The 21,730-nt window shown below is 35.8% G+C and overlaps 2 protein-coding genes across 7 annotated transcripts; both read right to left on the bottom strand.

The window, feature by feature from the left end:
• Window positions 1–42: 42 nt before the first annotated feature.
• On the bottom strand, window positions 43–12,966 carry LOC132258561 (glutamate-gated chloride channel). Of its 6 annotated transcripts, XR_009468280.1 has the most exons (14): window positions 12,508–12,966; window positions 11,261–11,355; window positions 10,659–10,771; window positions 6,242–6,315; window positions 4,072–4,141; window positions 3,770–4,006; window positions 3,570–3,704; window positions 3,317–3,469; window positions 3,082–3,246; window positions 2,565–2,671; window positions 2,378–2,502; window positions 1,949–2,201; window positions 1,828–1,885; window positions 43–1,763 (listed from the first exon to the last, which is right to left on the bottom strand). XR_009468280.1 is itself a non-coding variant. In XM_059755910.1 (12 exons), exons 2-12 carry the CDS (start codon window positions 11,326–11,328, stop codon window positions 2,093–2,095), a joined length of 1,350 nt encoding a protein of 449 aa, XP_059611893.1. In that variant the 5' UTR covers window positions 11,329–11,355; window positions 12,508–12,966; the 3' UTR covers window positions 43–2,092. The 6 variants fall into 6 exon arrangements, 4 of the variants coding, with proteins under 4 accessions (XP_059611893.1, XP_059611892.1, XP_059611891.1 ...); XR_009468279.1 differs by having other exon boundaries at window positions 43–1,885; XM_059755910.1 differs by lacking the exon at window positions 6,242–6,315 and adding an exon at window positions 8,671–8,738 and having other exon boundaries at window positions 43–2,201.
• A 1,218-nt stretch (window positions 12,967–14,184) lies between these two features.
• Window positions 14,185–21,708, bottom strand: LOC132258344 (uncharacterized). The gene is made up of 8 exons (XM_059755642.1): window positions 21,524–21,708; window positions 19,604–19,721; window positions 18,949–19,135; window positions 16,904–17,008; window positions 16,578–16,841; window positions 16,061–16,229; window positions 15,860–16,002; window positions 14,185–15,551 (listed from the first exon to the last, which is right to left on the bottom strand). Exons 1-8 carry the CDS (start codon window positions 21,543–21,545, stop codon window positions 15,432–15,434), a joined length of 1,128 nt encoding a protein of 375 aa, XP_059611625.1. The 5' UTR covers window positions 21,546–21,708; the 3' UTR covers window positions 14,185–15,431.
• Window positions 21,709–21,730: the final 22 nt, after the last annotated feature.

Genomic DNA, 21,730 nt, shown 5'->3' with positions numbered 1-21,730 from the left:
ATACATTTTCAATACAAATATTTGTGACTCTTGTCTTTCACATCATGTTTGGTTTCTAAATAAATTTGTGATTATTTATCTTAACTACCATATTTTCTTTTACTGATATTATTTAACCATCTAACCTTTTTTTCTGAAAAAGGAAAAAAATGTGGGTAAACAATTTCGTCATATAGTAATTGCATTGTTTTTTGGGTTATATTTCTAGTGTGAGTTGAAATTGAGTTTTGATTTGATGTCTTAGTTAAATTGAGATCCTAATGTTTTCTTTTTTTTCCTTGGTATTCAAACTCTTTTAGCGATTTGTCTTTTGCATAATACAAACAATTGAAACGTGTTTATAGTTATTCTCTTCACAACTTAACTGTACTTAATTGATTTTGCATTGCATGCATTCCTTTAATCACTATTCTAAAGTCTCTCGTCCTTAGTAACTCTAGACTGCTGATGAATGACGATTTTTCATTATTACAATTTAACCTTGTCTTGTAGCATAACTTGTGTTATATATTCTTTATTTTATAGTTGTATTCCTTCATGAGTATTAGTCATTCGTTACACGACTCATAAGTTTTAAAATAATACTGTTCTTTCTCTAGACTCTCATTGAGTCCTTATTGTGATGACTTCTGCGTAGATTCCGAAGATTGAAGGACGCTGCTGAAGGTGAAGTGCTACTATAGATATCGAAAACGGAAATGGGAAATGGTTTAACAGTATATCTCATATGTATGTACGCATAGTTTTCCTCCAAAATCCTCAATATTACGTTGTACATACATACATTTATTCTGTGAAGTGTTATGTTAGTCACAATTTTCTTATATACAATGACATTTTTTTTTTTATTAATAGCAAACCCTGTATTGAAAGTGCAGATTTCGATTATAAGATAACTCAGATATCCTGTAATTGTGATAAACCGTCTGCAAAACAATAATGTCTGTAAACGAAAACATCGATCATCACTCCTTAATTCAAAAATCTTACAACGATAACCAGAATCACTGTGTCACTCTCTATAAAAACTCAATACATTATTACATTGTCCGTATAAATCTAGACTCCTAACAATTATATTTTCAAGTATGTTTTACCGTCTAAACCACATTCTAACAATTTCTCTATTCACGAACTCTCTCCTCATTATTTTATTAGTATAAAAATTATCATTTCAATATAAAATCCTTTACAAGCTGTCACACAGCTGTGAAATAAAATATCATACAATATTACCAGTAACATAGGTTAGACCGAAAGAAAGGTTGAACACATCAATCAATCTAATGCTAGAGTATACAAACAATTTCATTATATGATATTAGGAAGAAACCTTTGAAAAATGTTCAACGATGATATATTTTCTTGAATAAGTAGATAAATTAAATTTATATGTATAGAAGTTAGACATTTAATTATCAAATAACTTTTATATTAAACCAATTGCTGTTCTTCATCAGAAGCAAATAGCAAAGAAAAACCAATAATTCTTCTATAGTTTATACTCTCTTCATAAATCGCTGCTGTGATACGCAAATTCTAATCATCTTATTGGGCAGTATTTTTTTCCTTTAAAACACAAAATAATAAACTGTAGACTTTTCATGCAAATAGACCGGTTTGTATCATTATAGTAATTTTGTTTACACCCTTTACTCTACCAATAACAGAGACATTTTTGAGCAATCGATACAAGTTATTGAAGCATTAGGCAAAACATAGAATTTCCTTGACAAATTTAAGCCCGTTTCGGGGGTTTTTCTCTGCAATGATTGCATATAATTGTTTAATATGTAGATATTTTATATCATAGACTTAACCACATACAAAAAATATTGCTACCAGGAAGTCGTTGGTATACATAATAATAAATATGAAATGAATTCTGCAATCAGACAAAATGTCAATTCAATATGTTCAGAAATCGAGGTGAATTTATTCGGCTTACCTTTGACAAAAGAAAGATGACGTATTTAAAGGTGTTTCGGTTTTGTTTTGTTCTAAGAAATGGTGATATTTCCAAAATATTGTAACACAACGGTTCTTCTTCACTTTCCATTCTGGATAAATGAAATTTGACAATTGAATTTGTCTAATTTTCCTCCTCTTCCCTGAAGAGATATGTGCTCCAATAGACCAGATTGAATAGCGCAAATACAAGTGGGAACGTTATCCTCGATATAACGTCAATTCTCTTCGATCTAGAACATTTGCTTGGATAAATATTTATACATTTATTGATTATGAGAATCTGTGCAATGAAAGCAAGGCTTTGCGTTAGGCAAGATGAGAGACATTTGACAGGGGAAAGAGAAATTCATGAGAGGGTGAGATAGCTCAACAAAAAATGAGATAGTGATGCTTATGTGATGCATACCTTGTTGGAAATTTCGATAGCCACGATCTACAACAATTTGGTCTCTTCGGTGGTTGCATGTGAACTTCACATTGTCGAAGTTTTTCAAGAGCAAGCGGATCTCCAGGGTGTCTTACCAGTGGTTTCTGCAAGGAAAGGACATTGGCTCAGTGACTGGCAGAGGATTAGGCTGAAAGTGCGTCGTTACCATTGCAAATGTAGCATTGGAATCAGTGTCCAGAAGGTCAGATGCAGCATCGAGACTTGCTTGTTCTAATTCACGTCGCTTCTTCTTCATATTTTCCCGATGCAGATCTGCGGCACGGTCCGCATTGGTGCATGCACAATGAATTCAAAAAGAATATATGTGTCCACATTTTTGGGGTAGGGGAAGTCAGGTCATTTAGACACACACACATAGAAATTGGAGGGATCCAAAAACATATAGAGAAAAGAAAACAAAATTTCATACATTATATATAAAATAAATACATCGAGGATATGCAATTTTTGAATTTCTCTGAATGTTTGCATAGTAATTCAATTTGGCAGCAAGTATTTCACTTTTTTTTGTCTCCAAAAAATGTACAAAAACTATTCTTACAGCGAACTTTCTCAATCAATTCCCGTCAATATCAAATTTTCGAAATTCAATACTTTAATCTTGAGCTGCTTTGGTTTTAGTGTGCAAAACACATTCAAGTATATTCTGAAAATTCTCAAACCTGAACGGGACGCATAGTTTACAAGTGCAAATTCCAGTAGAGCCCCAAAAACAAATGTCAGACAAACACCTGTCCACACATCAATTGCTTTTGTATATGACACAGGTGGCAAGGAAGCATTAATACCAGACGTTTGTGTGGCCATTGTGAGCAGAGTTGTAACACCTAAAATTTCATTAAACACACATTAGCAATTGGCACATTGGCATTAAGGGAGAAATACGGTGTCGGTAACCTAGTGAAACCCTTGCCGGAACAGCTCCTTGGTCTAACCAAAATGATACCCAAGATACGATTACCAACATACAGCAAGGTATATAAATTTGTATAAGATAATACGAAAATTCGCGCTTGAACAGTAGGTCCACCTTCAAACAACTGTATTCGCCTGTAAAGATACAGAAAGAGATGAGTTTTACACAAGGGCGGGGCAAAGTGGTGGGCGGAGCTTCGCTTGCAAGAAGCTTCGCAGTGAAATTATTCCTCACCTGTATTAGTTTTGCTATTGCAGTAATCAGTGAGGAATTTTTCCAACGTAAAACGAGGAAGGTGAAGATTCTTCACCACTTGCACAGGATCTCCTTCCTTCCAGAGGAAAACCAAATCATCAGTGGTCCAACCATCTAAAACAGAGCAAAAGAGTGTCGTGTAAATGCCCAAAACTGGAGAAGGAGCTTTGTGCACTTACAACTGGCCATTCGTAGGGAGCAGACTTGACGATCCAAGGGATAGAGCTTCAAATTCATCGGGCAGGCGAGAGTGAGGGATATTCGTATGCTGTATAGGACTGATCCGAAGGGGAAGATGCGAATGTAGACGTTAGGCATGATGATATTGTGGAAGTGGCCTTCCTTCTCATTGGAGAAGAACAAATCCGGCATCCAAACCCTGTTCGCTTCGGTCAGTGTTAAATACTTGAGGCGACCTGCAGTCAAGATGTGCCAAGCATATAAGCGAATGTACATTATGTTGGGGAAATTCAATTTTTACCTCCTACGTCATTGAATTTCAGTCTCTCATCCAGCCATTGTTCGCGAAACGTCAGTTGCACACTGTATTCCTGCGGAGAGTCGGAGACAAGAGAATAAAGACCTTGTTATTGCATCTCAAAAGCTCAGTGTCACCATCTAATGATTGCAATTCAAAAGTTCATTCCGCAAGTTTCAGCTAATTTTAATTACACAATTATTAATTTCTTATTATGATGTTGTTAGTCTAATATATTTTTTCTCTAGATTATTCAATACTCATTCAAAAACTTCTATTGAAAGTAAACATCATTCTCCAGTCGACAAGTTGATATAATAATGCAAAATTACTCATGCAACTCCATAAATCCAAAATGCACTCTGAAAGGGCCTTGCGTGCCAAATGCATGCTTTATGTGTTTTAGATAAGACATGCCAAAACAGCGGGTTTCATATCTGGAAAAGCACAATTTTGAGAAAGAGTAATAAAAATAGAAACTGATAATCATTTTGCTTGTAACCATAAACAATAAGTCAAAACATATGTAATAAAACAATATCAATGAAATTCAAAATATTAGAATAATTAATTTAAAGTTTTTTTTGTTTAGTCTATCTAATACTCCAAATATTTACCGATTACTATCTTCAATTTCTCTTTGGCTTTCCAAGCAAAATAAAACAATTTTTTTTTATCCTTTTATGAATATAATCTTAATTAATCCTAGAAATAGTTCCTGAAATTTCCACTTTCCTAATTATTTTTATAATTAACCTCTCGTCCGATATGAAATGTAATCAAAGTATAATTAATTTTCTGATTAGACACAGAGCAAATAATAGGAAAAGAAATGAAACATTTCAATATTTTTTGAGAAAAAATCCCGACATTATTAAATAATAATTCACATTTCACCAATACAAGTAACATACACCAATTTTCTTAGCATTTCTCCTGTATGCGAGAAAATAATTTATTGCAATTTTACATGGGAAAATCTTCATCGAAAAAGACGACAATGTAATATAAATTATTTTCTCACATACTTTCCCAGAATGAGCTTCAATTTCATCCTGTTTATATACACCTACTTTTATAGTCATACAATTGCCATGGCTTCTGTACAATTTCCAATTTCTCCACTCGTGATTATCACAGGAATTATATATCAATTACATACAAACATAGGAAACAGTCTCCAACATCTGAATACAAGTTCAGCATATGATTTTTATGTCAAATAGTCATGAAATCTGTTAACAAGATCTTTCTTTCACAATGAATACAGTCAAGAAAACATGTATTATGTCCACTGTTAGTGATACAATTCATAATTATTGTTTACCATATGGATAATTACATAAATAGACATGTTTCATATGAATTCAAACTAAAACAAAATTCACAAAAGCACTTTTTCATTTATTATATAATATATATGTTGTGTATAATGTTTCTGTGTGAAGTATTTTTTATTTAAGTGCGAGGAAACAGTTTGAATCATTCAAATACCGTTTCGTTTAGTAAAAAGTTTCCTGAAAATGGAATAAGTCGAGACTTTAAATTCTTCTTAATACCAATTTCCAAAGCATACAAATTATTCCCATAGAATAATATTTTAACTCTAAACATTTTCTCCTTGTGTAAAACGTTAGATTTTATCCAAATTCACAAAAAATACATTCTTTGCAGTTCTGCAACCTGAACTTATTCCAATTTCTTCTTATTCAGTCTCTTATCGGAAACTCTCAGTCTTACGAGTGTGTTTGCAAACTTCTTTGCGATAGAATGTCTTTTAAATAGTATTTACTGCTTGAAGTAAAGTGTTCTTTAACTGACATTATATGTAGATTAAAAGTGATTATCGCTCATTGGAAAGAATAGCAAAGTTCTGTCGCTATTCTTTCGAACGAGAGACTCTAGGAAATGTATGTGTTTATGTGTATGTATGAAAATGCATGAAAGCTTTTTTGAATATGTACAAATTTTCTTTTGATCCTTAATTTTGAGAAACCCTAGAGCCAAATGTGGAAATAAATCAATATGAAGTGTAAAAAGTATTTTCGTGTTGTTATCACATTATACAATTTTATCATATTGTCACAATTCATAGTTTTTCTCGTTATCAACATTTCTCAGTTTTGCTTAACAATACTCTTGCATTTGACTGGGTTTAAGAAATGAAACTCACCATTTTATAATCATCTATTTTAGAGATCGACCGAAGGAACATGTTGACCCTCACGACAGTGGCCGAATCACTAGCTATAAATGTCAATATCGATAAATAGTATCTTCAAACAGTCTGTGAATTGCGGCGGACGTCCTCAAACCTCAAATTTGCTTTAAACTTTCATTCTTTTCTCAGATTTCTTCTCAGAAAAATAGTAATAAAACAATGTTTAAAGCGATATCGAATGAAAGATAAATTGAGAAATTCATATTGAAATCATAATTTAATGTAAATTAAAAGGAGGAAAATCTGATTTTGTAAAAAAAATCATGCAAATAATCAATTTTTACCATGTACAGAATTTTTTTTTTTGTAAATAAATTTCCTCGTTACAGGAGGATTTTTAGGATTCACTGAATTTCTAAAATTGAATAATATGGAAATTCTTAGATAAACGTATGCAATTGGATGAGAATACAAGATAAAAATCAACTAAAATCAAGTAAATTGGCACCAATTTCTTCAGAAAAATGCCTCTGGATCTCTTAGTTATATTATTACACAACAAAAATATCTTTCATCAATTTTTATTGCTTTTGGTGAGTATTTTTCATGTGTTTTTTTTCTCAAATATTTCCTTCGAGTTCTCGTATTTTATTATAATGTGACATACAACACAAATTGTCTCATAAATTTGAAAAAAAAGAATGTTTTTGCTAAAAAATATGATGTTGAGTTGTAAAAAATTGATGATTCTCTAATATCACAGTTTATATTGTCATCAAACAAGTAAAGCACAGACACACAAGATATTTTCATCTTAAAATATAAACACCGAGATCCAACAGACATGAAAAATAAGGTGGAATAGAATTGCAGAAAATGTCTGAACCAAGTTAAATTTGTAACCAAGATTTGAAGAAGTGAATGGAAAATAAAGTTTTTAACCTAAGGTGAAAATAAGGGGAAAAAAATTCATAATGATGGAAGAAGGATGAAAAACTTGATGATTCCATTTTGAAGATATGTATTATAATATTTATATTTATAAAATCATATATAATATTACGACAAACATCCATCAAAATCTCAAGATAATAAACATGGCCCACGTGACACCGGACAATCAAATTAATTCCATGACCTAAGAAAACTTGTTTCAAAGAGACACTACGAGTCGTTCATGTGTATTCTTTAGTTTACATTGTACGCTCATCGGTTTTGGTAATAGAACGAAATTGCAGTCTGCATGAGACCAAGATGCCTGCGATTGTGGCAGAAAAGTGGGTAAAAACAGAGCGAAAAGTCTTGCTCAAGACCGTATTACCAAAACCAATTGTTCTTGCGTAGATGCGTGTTGCGCTCTCAACCATTTCATCCACTTACCATTGTCACGTCATCGATTTTAGAGATACTTCGAACGAAAATGTTGACGCGGACAGTTGCCGGACCATCTAACGACGAAAAATCGAGACAATGACAAAATTGTAATTAATTCTCTATGCTTTATGGTCAAAGAGTTTCGTTTCAATCGGTATTTGCAGTTAATTGGACTTTGTGTTGCTTGTTTTATTGTCTGCTGGTGTTTTGTGCTTGTGTTTGATATGTGCTGTCTCTCTCTTTTTCACAGTCATTTTCTTTTCCTACATTTTTTCGTCCTCCCTTTTAAACCTATATTATCACTAAAATCTATTGTTTACCTAACTCCTTTGCTTCCTTTCCTAACTTCTTGCTCTTATACTTAAATACACAAAATATTCAGCCTAACTTTCGACGGAAATCAGAATAAAATGTAAGTCCGGATAGGTTTAAAAAATATATATTCAAAAATAATTTATATAAAAATGCAAAAGGAAAAATTGCTTTGCCGTAAGTTTTCTAAATGGAACATTTTCTAGTGTCAGAAATGAGAATGGACATGACAAAAGCGAAATCTATGAGCTTGACGTCATGACCGAAAAATGTTTTTTTTTCTCTTCTTTAGCCATTAATATTCATATCCTTCATCATTTCTGATTAGAAAAGAACGAGGAAAAGGATATTTATTCACTCCTCATGCATTTATATATAAATGCGTGCTTCATCTTGGAAGTGAATCACTCTGAATCATAAATGGTTGTTTTTGTTTTAATAAAATTAGAGTTGTAACATTCTTAGATTTATATACAATATGTAAAAATCAGAAATTAGACAAATTAGAAGGAACTAAAAGTATATATCAGATAATCAGAAAACCAAAGCAAATCCATTCCATTCTGAGTAAAAAAAAATACATCCTTTCACTGTTAAATATGTCAAATCATCCGGATTAATCTTGTTATATATATATATAATAACTCTACGAATTAACAATGCAATATATATTTAATTTTCTCTTGCTCTTGCTTTTTTTCAATCAATTTTTATGTTGTTATTTATCAATAGTAACTTTATGGGAAAAAACTTACCATCTTAATATCACTTATGGTTGCAATACTTCGAACGAAAAGATTGATTCTGACCACGGCCGGGCCATCTGTTATGCAAATTTTCTTTCTATTTAACTGATCATTTACATTTTACTTGGGTGTAATTGTGTATTATTGTGTGTGAGTGTTAAATTGATGTGTTTAGCATTTGATCAGGCGGATGTTTTCCAATTTTCCACACATATTTTTGCGCATTTCCCACAATTTTTCCTCACAGTTTATCCTTAATTTAAGGGAACTGGACTCCGATTGACCTAATTTTCGCATTCAACCTAGAAACAATACCTCCAGGAACTGCAGTGAACTTTCCCCATTTTCCGCATTAGAAATTGGCGAAAGCATTTCCACACAACGACTGTTAAAAGGTATTTGCAATGGGGGGGTGTTTTTTTGTAGTCTTGAATTTGGAGTTCCCTTATGATAACACTTAAGAACATGCACATCTTCATTAGCCCTGAATCGTGAAATGTTGGTGATCTAGAAAGCTTGATATTAACCAGAGTCGATGGAACATTTTGATCGTTTTCCATAGATTTGCACAACAATGGCCAAAGACGCTTCAAAGAATCCAGTTCCCTTCGCTCTTTCTTTCTTACTGTATGGATTAGAAATGTTTATATATAGCATTAAAAAACCCTACAGCTATTTTGATTATGTGAAAAGCATTAGAGGAACTGCATCAAATTTGGCCATTTTCTTCCTTATAAATTCACATTCTTGGCTATCATGCGAGGTTAAATTAGAGACAGTTCCCCTTGAGATTGCTAAAGAAAAATGCCCCTACCATTGTCCCTAAGAAAGAAAATTCTAGTACTGCTTCCGCTATTGATAACTTCATATGCAAAAAATGTAATCATATCATAGTTCATATTGGGAAGTTTATATTTACAAGCATGACCATAATTCTCTAATAAAATCGAGCTTCAGCTGCAGTTTCAACTCACATTCCATCAGGTGCATATTTCCATTTGTGCATTTTGAGATAATCGAAAAACTTTTCCTCTCATTTCCCCTGAATTTTCTATATATAGCCAAATCCTCAAACAACCAATCAGTTAATGTGCATCTTTGATGCACAAATTCTGCGAATTTTGCAATTTATCAAGTTGAATGTGATCTAGAAACATTGCCCAAAACATTGTCCTTTCCTTGCCATATTCACAGATTAAGAAAGTGATTTCATAGAGAGCGGATTTCCGGTTTCTATCCATTAAATACATGTTCGTACGATTTTAGTTTTAACCTCTTCAAGACCATTAAAGTTACAGCAAAGCAATTTTGAGACAATTTATACAGAGATTTCACAGTAAATCTACAGATTGGAAGGATATTTTTGAGATTGTTTCCTCAGGGCCGAAATGATCGTGAAAAGGTCAATTGACAATTGATACTTAAATTATTGTGGGCTTCTGAACGCTGGGGCATTCCCCTAAATATCTTATGTTTCACTATAAATAAGGGTTGAATTAGTGTAAAATGAAAATGTGAGAGAGAATAAGCATTCATTGTGTGTGTATATTCGGTCGTGTGTTGATTCTACTTGAAAATCTCCTTATAAGAATTCATATTCTGTGTGTCCGCGCTGTGAACATAAACGCGAACTTCCAACTTCCGCTCACGACTTCCCGATGGGCATTTATGTTGGGGTAAAAGTGCAAAATCATCTCTCTTAATTCATGTCATCGCGCACAAGTGCCTTCAACCCACAAAAAACCCGCTCAAAGAATGCTTTTTCTCTTTTGCTTTCGCCCCTAAGTTCACGATTTTCTTCATACAATTTTTCCCCCACTTCGCAGACCGCAACAAACACCGAAAATCAAATTGCAAAAATCTCTCGCTTTACGATTTTTTCCTCTTCACTTTCTGGTCGAACATTTGCTGAATATCATTCTAAATGTTACACCTTCTTTTTGCCATAGATGGAAAAGTCTACTGTACGAAAAGTTCAACGAAAGCTCAAAACTCACCAGTTCCATTGATTCCTGACGGTCGAATGCGAGCATCGTATTTTCCAATCCCTAAAATCTGATCCAACACCTTCTTTTCGCGTTCTCTAAAATTTATGTTGGCATTGTTGGCTCTGTTGCGGGAAGGAGATAAAAAAGATAGGCATGTTTATTGTACTGGCAACGAAATTTATGCTATGTCCAGATAAATAGTGGAGAGCGAGGCAATGTGAATTGTTTTACTGTTCTAAAACATTCTGTGTATTGAATCAAATCAATATCGCACGTTAATTCATGTGCGGATTATTAAATTTCATGAAAAATGTCTACACAACGTGAACACAATTAAAGTTTTCAATGCATGCCTTATAATTATTGTTTTTGACACTCAATTTAATTAATTAATAGTGAAGTGATAATCAAATTTACAATGAAGCCCAGCTTTAGACGCCGTTTTCATTGTGAACTGAAATGAATTAATTTCTCTTTGTCTAGAATCAATCAATATTCTGAATATAAATAGAATTTCTATTAATTTTGACCGTTTTGTCAAGAAACTCCCAGTGACTTCCGAGTGTCCCCGCTCTCCTCTATTGGGCAAAAAGAACTCCGTCGATACTTACAGAGATGCACTACACAGGCAGGCGAAGTAAAATATTGCCCAAAAGCAGTGTCCAGAGCCCATAATCATTGGAAAATTCGCAATATTGCCTCAGTTCTGTAAACGCGAGCAGAAACATCGCTTTAGTCATTTACAACAAAGTGCCCGTAATGTAACATTTTGCGTTTTATAATAGCTTGAACGTGATTTACTGTGAGATTGTGTTTCCTATAAATAACACAATAGCGGCGCTTCGACACATCATATCTTGAAATTGGCGGAAGTGGCGCAAAAAAGGCAAAATCGCCAAAAAGAGCAGCGCCGCGACATGGAATTCGATACAGGGCAATACAAGGGCGGGTCATTCTCCACTCTAAGAGGCGCAAAATTAAGGATGAGCATTTAATTGTATCACGCAAAAAGTGGCATTCCGTGCATTTGCACTTTGGCCACACGCCAGAAGTGCAATATTTTCAAAATACACATTTCGCAAATGTTTATATAATTATGTAAATAACATCGCAAAATTCACCCATGAACCCAAATTAGAAGGCAACTTTTTCCCACTGGGCGTCGGCTTTTCCCTGTTTTTCTTTTTATTGTCATGTCATAAATGCAATATTTCCATCGCAGACGCAAAAATATGCCCTTTATCCAGATTTAACGGCTCTCTTTGCGAAGGGAAATTACAGGCTCGTGACGTCATCAAAGAAAACCCCCCAACGGGAGACACGATTGATTTTTCTCGCCCGCCAGAGAATTTCGGCTGCAGAATCTCACCATTTGCATTTGACAGAAAGTCAGCAGAATATATTTAGAAAGCTCACAGCTTATAAACTCATAAATTTCCACAATAACGACTCTTTTTTCCTCCTGTCGAGATGTTTTTTCTACTGTTCGTCTCACAGTGAGTGATATGATTTTTTTGTTCCCAGATTTATAAATATGTCTGCTATTTTAATCGCAAGTGGAGATAAAGATAAAGAAAAATTGAGAGAGGCTGAGAAGCAGTGTTTTCTCCCTTTCTTTTCGACTTGAAAAGACAATACAAAATTATGCAGCAAAAAGTGAGATCAATCCCAAAATGTCTGTGCAGATTGACAATCTCGCTGAATAAGTTGAGAGTTTTTTTTTCCTCTCTTTCTGGCTGTGCCGTGAAATCGCGAAAGCTCCGAAATACCCATGTCATTTCGCCCACAGTGATAAGGAGCGCAATTTGCAGGGAAAAAGAGCTTTCGTGGTAATGGCAATTTGTCCGCCCTTTCTTACCTGGGGATGTGAAAAAGCACTTTTATGTATATAAGATATAATAATGTTCAAGCATATAAAATTCACTGTATGGCGGCAAACATTGTGGATACGGTCAGAAAGCTCAACTGGCTCGTAGCGCAGACTACACCTGACTAAAATCGATTTCCTTTGCCTGGATGCTGGTGCTGCTACTGCTACCAACTCCGCCACAGCCGAAAGCTACATATATAGCACTTCACCACCCTATCATCGAACTGCTGTCCCGCATCACACCTCACTTCCGCCCATTTTCCCAGAGTTTCACACGTCAATTTCGCGCAATTATGCACCGTCTTCACGCTTGCACTGCACAATGTGAAATTTTTCCGGATCCGCACACAAGTCAGCAGGAAAATGTCGAAGAGAGCTGTCGTTCCTCACGCAATCCGTCAGTGTCCATGGATCTCAGCAGAATGCGAAAAGGGGAGTCAACGTCTCCAAGCGAGAATCGATATTCTTTCCGTGGATTCGCGTGCGCATTGCAAAAATTCGGCGCATGCGGATTATTTATACCACTTCGATCATCCATTCGCCACCTTCTCTCGCTTGCCGTCCACGTCGCAATGCCTCACTGTGTGTACCTTTGGCAGGAGTCGCTGAGGCGAAAAGGAGAGCCACTGTTTGACTTATCGAATTCCCAAAGGTGGCAAACAATCGGGATAGAGATTCACTAAATATTTACCACAAAGTCTCAATCACGTCCTCTAAATACCGATCAGATCATTAGCTTATTTACCGAGGGGAGAATTTTCATTGAATTTAGGGGGAAATTCAGGCCCTCAATTAAGGGAATTACCAGCGAAAATATGCAAAGGGCCATCAATGAGCTCATGCAGAGCAATTCGCATGGAAAAGCTGAGATTTTAGGTGGTAATTTGGAATATGACAGAGAAAACTTTGAGCCAAAAAGTCTCATTTCTTATTTGCCTTCATTTTCTCATCACTCTGACGATGAAGTGAGTTGTCTAGTGAAAATGTTTGAGATTGAAAGCTTGAGAAAAGTGATTAAAAAAAACTCCTCAAAATCAACATTTTTAAAAATTCAATTTACTAGAAGTTTTTACAATTGGAATTGAAAATCACCACCCGAAAGCGTCAGTTATGAAGGAAATCTTTCAGGTTTAACCGAAGAAAGGATTTAAAATATACCCTCCATAACCGCCATACTTGCCGCCAACTGTCTGAGGCACAGGAGAAGCAAAAGTGGTGGCGAAAGCTGTAAAGCACAGATTAGCTATCGTTGCTTCTGGATAATCTGCCCGAGAAAACTCACCCAGGATGACGAAGAAGAGGAGCAACAGAATTTTGGTCATTTTCCTCTCGCTCAGCTGTTGCTTTGGTCAATTGATCAGACTTTTATGTGGCAATGCAGGAAAATTCTTGAGTATTTATATGGTTTTCAGTTCAGCCTGCGCAAGAGAATTAATAGCGCTCTTAAAATTCCTATAACAATTTATGCGGAATTGATCGTGAATTAATTCATGCGTTTTTGCACAGTTTTATAGGCAATTTTATTTCAATGACAGAAAAAAGCTCAAAAGATAAACCAAAGCTGATCATAGATCAATTTAAATCAACAGAATTAAATTGAATTAGAAGACGGATCATTCAATTTTATCCATCGTTTTCTCCTCGTCGCACTCAAGAAATTCAGCATTATAAGAAATAAATATCTTTATTACTCTACTCAGAAAATATACAGCACAAAAATTGGTTAGAGCGTTCTTTTTTCGTCTTAATATTGTAGTGTTGATAATTAACAAATGAGCTCTACAGTCCATATCCTTTACGTGCTATAATGGCTATAATTAAATCTTTTACGGCCACACTAAACACTATTTTTGCCACTATGCAAATTTTTTGCTTTAATCTCTAATAAATCTATATTTCTCAGTCTAACATTGTGACAATGATGCGTTAAGTTGCTCATTCTAGTGTTTTTCTTTTTCAATTTCCCCTATAAACTATGTCTAGATTTGTTCTCTTCTGACATTCAGTTATTCATGCTCGCACACAAAAAATATTCTTACTAAACTGGAAATAAGGATAAAGTTTATTTCGGTGATTTCTTAAGGCAAATACACAGTGAAGATTTTTTATAAGCACAACCATTGACTGAAATTATGTCATAAATAAATATACTTAGTCATATTAGTAGTTGAGGTTAAGATATTTTGTGATGTGAAGTCTATTCTAGAAAATACCCGTGAAATCTTACAAATAATAAATTAACACTCACGTGCTTAAGATAAATATATTGGAATTGTACTATAGTGATATGAATTTAGCCGATAATAAGAGTTTTTAGCGCAGTTTCACCCGTTTAAATATAAGGCATTAGAGATATTTTGTTCATGGGAAATGATGAAATTGAATGTTTTTATTGTTCATGATTGTGTTGTGAAATTTACCTATTTTACAAGTATCTTTAAGACATCCTTTTAAGCTCACTTTGCATCACAATTTTTCCTATTTTTTCATGTTGTAAACAAAAGATTTACCTTGAATTGGAATATATCTCATTTACTTGTGCATTTCGTGGTGGAAATTATTTCCGTAAAATCACCTGCACAATAATTATTTATAACAGCAGTTCTGCAGCTATATTGGAATATTTGTACAACAATCAGGACGGAACAATGCCCATTGAGAGCCCGGATTTCAAACTAAAATACGTTCGCATGCTCTGTCTAGTGTTGCTAATCTGATATAGTACAACCTATGCGCCACACTTTGCAGGAATGTCGCCTATGTAGAGCCAGAGGAAAAGCCTGCGCTCATCTATAATTTATGCAAAAGTAGATCTGATTGTGTGAGATAAATTGGACAAACGTGCGCTTCTTCATGCCTAAAGAGACCCACTTTTGATTTAGAGACATTACAAAAAGCACAGAAGCTCGCCTTTAAATAGGCCGTCGATTTCCGCTGCGCTGTGCCGATGATGAGTCGCTGTTTTTCAGTTCCATCGCCAATTTATAGCCCAATTCAGGTCGACGATCACGACCTTCCACCATTGCTTTCACCTTAAAATTTTTCCACGAACACCGCGCCGAAGAGAAAAGGAAGAAAATTTATTATTACATAAAAATATGCAAATATTTCCGCTAGTCAAATAAGAAAATTCACACAAACACACACACACACTCCAGAGTCACACAGCAGATGTGCTTAAATCATAAGCATTTGGGAAAACACTCAAATATACTTTCACTCTCGCGCAAAGTGAGTTGGCAATAAATATTCCGATTGACTGGCAAACACACAGCATGAAAAGTGTGATTTCACACTTGAGCAGCATTAGAAGGGAAAACACCCAGAGAAAATGTCTCACCTCGCGCGATTGTACGATAACGCCGTTGTTGGTCGACACTGTCTGCCGCGTGCACTCGATATCCTTCAGATCGACGCCCCGGCAGCAGTCCTCGATGAGGACCGTCCTGTAGCCCGCCGACAGGGCATCAGCCGCCGTCGCACCTGCGAGAATCGATTCGTGAGCCACAGTGCATCCGCGCCACTGCGATGCTCCACTTACCGACGCAAACATCAAAGGCCAGGCCGCACACGTAGATGTCCGTGATTCCCTTCGTCTTCAGCTGAGAGCACAGAGTTGTGTCCGAGAGCTTCTTGTTGTCCCAGAACACAGAGTACGAGTCCACCTCGGGATTCGTTCCCTTGTACACTTTCACGCCGTTCTCCACAACCTGCGGAAGATGACAAACAATTCACTCAATGAATTTTCACCTTTTCTAAACAATTTACAATTCGTCTTTGTTAAAAAGATATCCTCAATTGTGTCTGAGAGATTCGCAACATCTACTGAATTTCCTTGAGTGCCTTAAATAGAATATCGACTAAATCTTAAATGTTTTAGAACATTTGCATCACGAAAAATAGCTATAAAATTATGCGAAAAATGACAAAACATTTCTTCATATACTCATTTGGGTTGGAAAATTATGTCTTGAAATCGTCATTTTGACTAATTTTGAGAATTTAAACGAGAAATAAATTGAAATCAGAGCAAATATTGAGCTGCGATCTCAACGCACCTTCATGTCCTTGTGCAGTTCTGCTCCCCACGAATCCTGAACGCAGTGGCGCGGCCACAAGCGCTGCTTCATTGGCGGCGGCCCGGCGAAGATCACCGTGTCGTAAACCTGTGCATTGTCAGCATCAACGGGACTGGAATGGTGCAAAGGGCGCTTCTTGACGTTATCAATGAACGACACATGATCGCTCGGATGCCAATCGAGCGAGTAGAAAACTGTATCGAAATCCACGGTGTCCAGAAGTTTGTTAATCGGAGCCAGAATCTGCGTGAGAAGAGCAAGATGATGGCAAAAGCACACACTTTCCCACCCCATTCGCCCATTACCTCAATGCCATTCTGTTGCGCGCTGCAGTTGCTGATGTTCAAGGAGCCGCTGATAAAATCATTCTGCACGTCGACAATGAGGAAGGCATTTGTCGGTCGTACAATCTGGAGAGAGACAAGGAGAGATGCTCTTGAAAACCATCATTTATAATACACCACAATCAGATGGCGAAGAAAGCCCTCAAGCCACGTAATTGTTCATCTCGTTATAATCGTCAAGTGAGCCTTTTTAGCATCGCACGAGCAGAATCTCATCTACAAAATCACCTTCACTCATGTGAATAGCTTCGCTCGTGTTCAGAGTGGAGATTAATTGATTTTGGCTTACTTCCCATGGAATTGATAATGAATATGGCTAAAGTTCAAAAGGTCAATTTCCACAAATTACATTTCAGTGCTGATAATGCAGTTGCAACATCCACTCGCCCGGCAATATGCAAACGAAATGTCAGAGATTCATCGGCTTGCGATGGAGGAGATAAAATATTCTTCATATTGCATGATAAGTTGATAATTGCTACGCTGCAGATTGCGTGAAGACACAATTCCATCCCCACACAAATCTGCTCCACTTTATAATTCACCCACAAGTCAATGCAAACGAGGTGTTGTTATCGATGTCCAAGGTTTAATTTTTCCACCCAAGGTTGCAGCTCAGCCCCATTTATCCCACATCGCCGAGGGAGTTCTATATAAAAGACATTTCCGATGTATCACGCATGGTGAAATGGTGTTTTTCTACAATAGCGCACAGCATTGTTGCAAAATGCCAACGTGTAGCCATTGTTCCTTTTTTATTGATTCATTGATTTCTTGCGTGTATGTTAATTTCCTGTGAAGCACCAAAAATAGTTCAATCTTTGATGAAAATGAATTGCGATGTCATACAGCAATTTTACATATGCGCATCGCCGAAGGCGAGACTCCGCACCGCAATTTATGATCAAATTCCACAAATAAAAAAGGTATAAAAATCAGAATTTCAACACAAACACAAAAAGTATTTGACTTATTGATTGCTCTGACTTGTCTAATGGCTCTTCATTTACCCGATATTTCACTTGAAGTTACAGCAAAATAATGAGAGATGCTTTTATTGCTCGCAAAATTAATGGAAAAGTCGCCTGTTTTATTACACTGTTTGACAAAGTTTTTGTGCAAAAATAGGCATTTCTTCGCTATCACACATAAATGACCAAAATCACATTAGAGAATCAAGTATGAAATTTATTCTTAATTTAAATTAAAAGAGTATTTTATAAAATTTATGGAGAATTGATCGAGTATTGAGAATAATTTCACTTAAAATATAATGCAGCGATTCCTAATGAAACAAGAATTGTTAAAAATGTGTTATATTAGTTTGTAACTATCTTTGCTATTCTTAGTCACCTGTGTAAGCGAAATATCTCATTATATGTCGATAAGTTATTGACTTTACCGACACTTATCGATAAAAAATGTGTGAAATTTCCCCTTTTTTACACAATTTACGAGTAAAACAGAACTGATATAAACTAATTATGTGTTGGATTGTAAATTTTAACGTTTTTTCCTCTAAAAATATGTTTTAACTTAGTTAAAAATCATTTTCGATAACTTTAAAGCTAGTGGAATATGACGAAAGTTTAGAATGGCGATCGTGTTAAAAATTTCACGACTTGTGTTATTTGCAACTCTTATTCACACATGTTAAACTGATTTGTGCCGCCTGAATGTGTAAAAAGCAAAGGAATAAATCAGAAATTGCAGAATAACTTGGAAAGATGGATCTGAAATATGGAGCAAATATGACGTTTTTATTTTCAAGCATGAACATGAAATATATTTGCAGTAAATTATTTTTATCGCGGTTTTACTAATTATTTTATTGTATTTTAAACATTTTGGCAAATTTTTCGATTTTACTTCTCTTACAGAGTGTGAAGTGATTGTAAACTCTCTAACAATTAACATTCAATTTGAATGTTAAACTTTTATATGTTTGAAGCTTAACATTCCCCAGTTTGAGTGGGAATCGTTCCCACTAAACGCTATAAACTCACCGTTTTGATCCAGTTGTTCCAGCAAAACTGAAATTCATCCCTGTCTATGAAGCCGTCGTTGTTCTTGTCGAACACCGCGAACATGTGCTCCAGCCAATCCGGCGGAACAACATAAATGTGGCCCTTGTCGTTCCTGAACAGCGCCCGACAAATCAGCGTGAATTCGGACAAGGAGAGCCGATCATCGCTGCAAAATTGAGATGAACACAATCAACGATGCTTCTTACATAAGGAAATTGCTCAATTTCCCGTCTTATGTGTGCTAAATATGTGGAAAATGTTGTGCCGACTTTTCTCTCTAAATCAATAAACATGTTATGCGCAAAAATCCATATAATTATATTAGAACTTTTTCTCCTTCCTTCCAAGTCATTGAATAAGTCAAGTTTAACACTTTTTCAAGAACTTATTCAACTTATATCCACCATTTCTCACTTTGTACTCTTCGCAGATTAGCATTTCCACTGCACACGCACATAAGCAATCACGAAAGCCCTTAAGATTGCGCGTCTTTTGCCGCAAAATGTCCTAAGAAAGTGCCTCAAATCTAACTACAAATGGCAGATTCTATGGCAAAGAAAAAACTCAAGCAACTAAGGTGAATTGTGGAGAAAAGAGGAAAAATATTAGGTGAGAAAAACAGAGAAAAACTCACCCGTCCTTATCGAAAGCCGTGAAACATGCGTCCATTGTTGTGAATTGGTGATCTTCCACTGATTTATGGAGTGAATCCATGACGAAGGTGCTAAGCCCATTGGCGAACACTGCGTTTGCTGTTAAGAAAGCTCGCGCTGAATTATCGAAATAACAACTTTCTGTCACATGCGCATTTTATATATCCTCAAACGCTATCAATGTGTGGTGGAAAAAATAGCAGAAAGAACACTGTTATACAATTTTACCAAGAACAATACGCAATGTTTTGCCACAAACACACCGTGAGCTGCCTTTTGTGTAGTTTTTCCCACACACACACCATTATTACCGCTGAAAATGGAAAAGATTGAATGGCTAGTGCCATACTATGAATGACTATGGCGCTCCCAAAAATATACCTACAATAAATTGTGCATAGGCAGAAGCGTCAAGAGGTATTTCTATTGTCAGACCGCCACAGGGTAATTCTGCTCGAGCGCAAATTTGCCTAATTAGAACTGAAACTTCTCATCGGAGACCTTCAAGAGTGATAACATCCCACCGTCGCATCGCCTCCACAACTATCGCTTTAATTGTACTTTTCATCCAATTTCCATGGAACTCAAAATCACCGCTTCTCCCGCACAGGAAATTATGTGAAAAGGGGTGGAAGTCTATATTTAGACTATTCACTTAGCGTCGTGTGTGGAAAGGTCATAGGTGAAATTCCCATTTGCCCAATGTTGAATGCAATTACTCAATCAGTCACGGATGTTTTATGTGGAGTTGCCAAAAAACCTTGCAAAAGTTTTTCCATTTCCAAAAATTATGACACGTAGGCATAATGCGCGATTGAGTAATGATTAGCATTTACCCATGCGAGAGAGCATGAAGGAATTTAATGATCCGGACTCTCTTGAATGTCAAGACAAGTTCACAAGCGAACTCCTTCAGAGCCTCTTTGCAAGGCAATAAAGAAATATGTTTATGGATAAAAAGCAAAATGTATTTAAATTGTGGAGTTTTGCAAAAAGTTCTGCAAACTCTTTTATCTCACCATCACTTGATAGAGATAAGAAAAAACTTGCCTTTGAATTAGCGTTTCGTGGAAATTCGCTTGAATTTTGCAGCAAATTCTTATGTAATCAAAGGTGAAAAATGCTAATAAATCTTTCAGAATAAACCGAACGAAGTTTTATTTAGGTTTTTTCGTCTTGTCGTTTGATAATCTTAAGACACTCAACAGACAGTCTTGCAACAATCTACAGAATATTAACAGACGTGCCAGAAAATTGATAATGGATTTTTCATAACATTTTTTCTTGCCAAAAAAGCTTTTTGCAAGCTTTCTTAGCCTAAGCTATGGTTATTAAACTTCAAAATATACAATAAAACTAAGAATTTGTCGGATTCAGAAACAAAACTCAGAAGAAGGCGTGAGAAATGCCTTGAATATTATAAACAGGATCGCAAATACAGAAAAGTCTCAAAACATATTTTCGGAGAAAGCAAAGAAAATGAAAGCTATGAAAGAATTCTGAATAAAAATGTGATCCTGAAAACAGCAAAGGGAGTGTGAATCCCAAGAGCGGGATGTTTTGAATCTTGTTTTGAATATTTCCCAAAACCAATCGCTTGTGAGGCAATTTTCCGACAACTATGCTTTATCAATAGGATTGCCTGTGAGTAAATTGAATGGAATGTGCGTAATTCTGCGTGGCGTTTGCGTATTTCCCAGCCGGCCGCGGTGACATTGAGGTTATGTGCCAGGCAGGAAGGTAATGATGTTTTCCTCACTTATTCCGCCTTACTCAACGCCAAATATAATCTCCCGACTTCACATAAGAGTGGCGCACGAGGGAAATTATATAATAAATAAATATAACTGAGTCAGAGTTCGTCGTCGTTGTGCAATAGTCGAGCGAGGCAAAGCACGCACCTTTTTCCGGAATGTCCCTCATCTTCGCTGGATGCGACAAATTGCAGTCGTGGGCAGAATAGTTCGCTCGCTGATTTGCTTATCACTGGAGTTTGCACGACACGTGAACCCAATTTGTAGACGATTTTGCAGACGACCAATCTCGCGTGCCACTTCACTGAATGACACTCTTCTGTCTACTAAACTCTCTCTCTCTCTCTTCGTCTC

The sequence above is a fragment of the Phlebotomus argentipes genome, unplaced genomic scaffold (genome assembly GCF_947086385.1).
Source record: "Phlebotomus argentipes unplaced genomic scaffold, Phlebotomus argentipes genome assembly scaffold_4, whole genome shotgun sequence".
NCBI lineage: Eukaryota > Metazoa > Arthropoda > Insecta > Diptera > Psychodidae > Phlebotomus > Phlebotomus argentipes.
This window is presented reverse-complemented; position numbering and strand designations above follow the sequence as displayed.

Excerpts from the sequence above, each read along its gene's own strand:
- LOC132258561 (XM_059755908.1), bottom strand. The coding sequence starts at position 11,328 with ATGATTATGGGCTCTGGACACTGCTTTTGGGCAATATTTTACTTCGCC. Across the intron at positions 3,247-3,316 it reads TCCGGCAAGGGTTTCACTAG|GTGTTACAACTCTGCTCACA; the intron begins GTTACCGACACC and ends ATGAAATTTTAG. Across the intron at positions 2,503-2,564 it reads CCAATGCTACATTTGCAATG|AAACCACTGGTAAGACACCC; the intron begins GTAACGACGCAC and ends CTTTCCTTGCAG.
- LOC132258344 (XM_059755642.1), bottom strand. The coding sequence starts at position 21,545 with ATGAGGGACATTCCGGAAAAAG. Across the intron at positions 17,009-18,948 it reads GGAACAACTGGATCAAAACG|ATTGTACGACCGACAAATGC; the intron begins GTGAGTTTATAG and ends GTCTCTCTCCAG. Across the intron at positions 15,552-15,859 it reads TTATCGTACAATCGCGCGAG|GTGAAAGCAATGGTGGAAGG; the intron begins GTGAGACATTTT and ends AAAAATTTTAAG.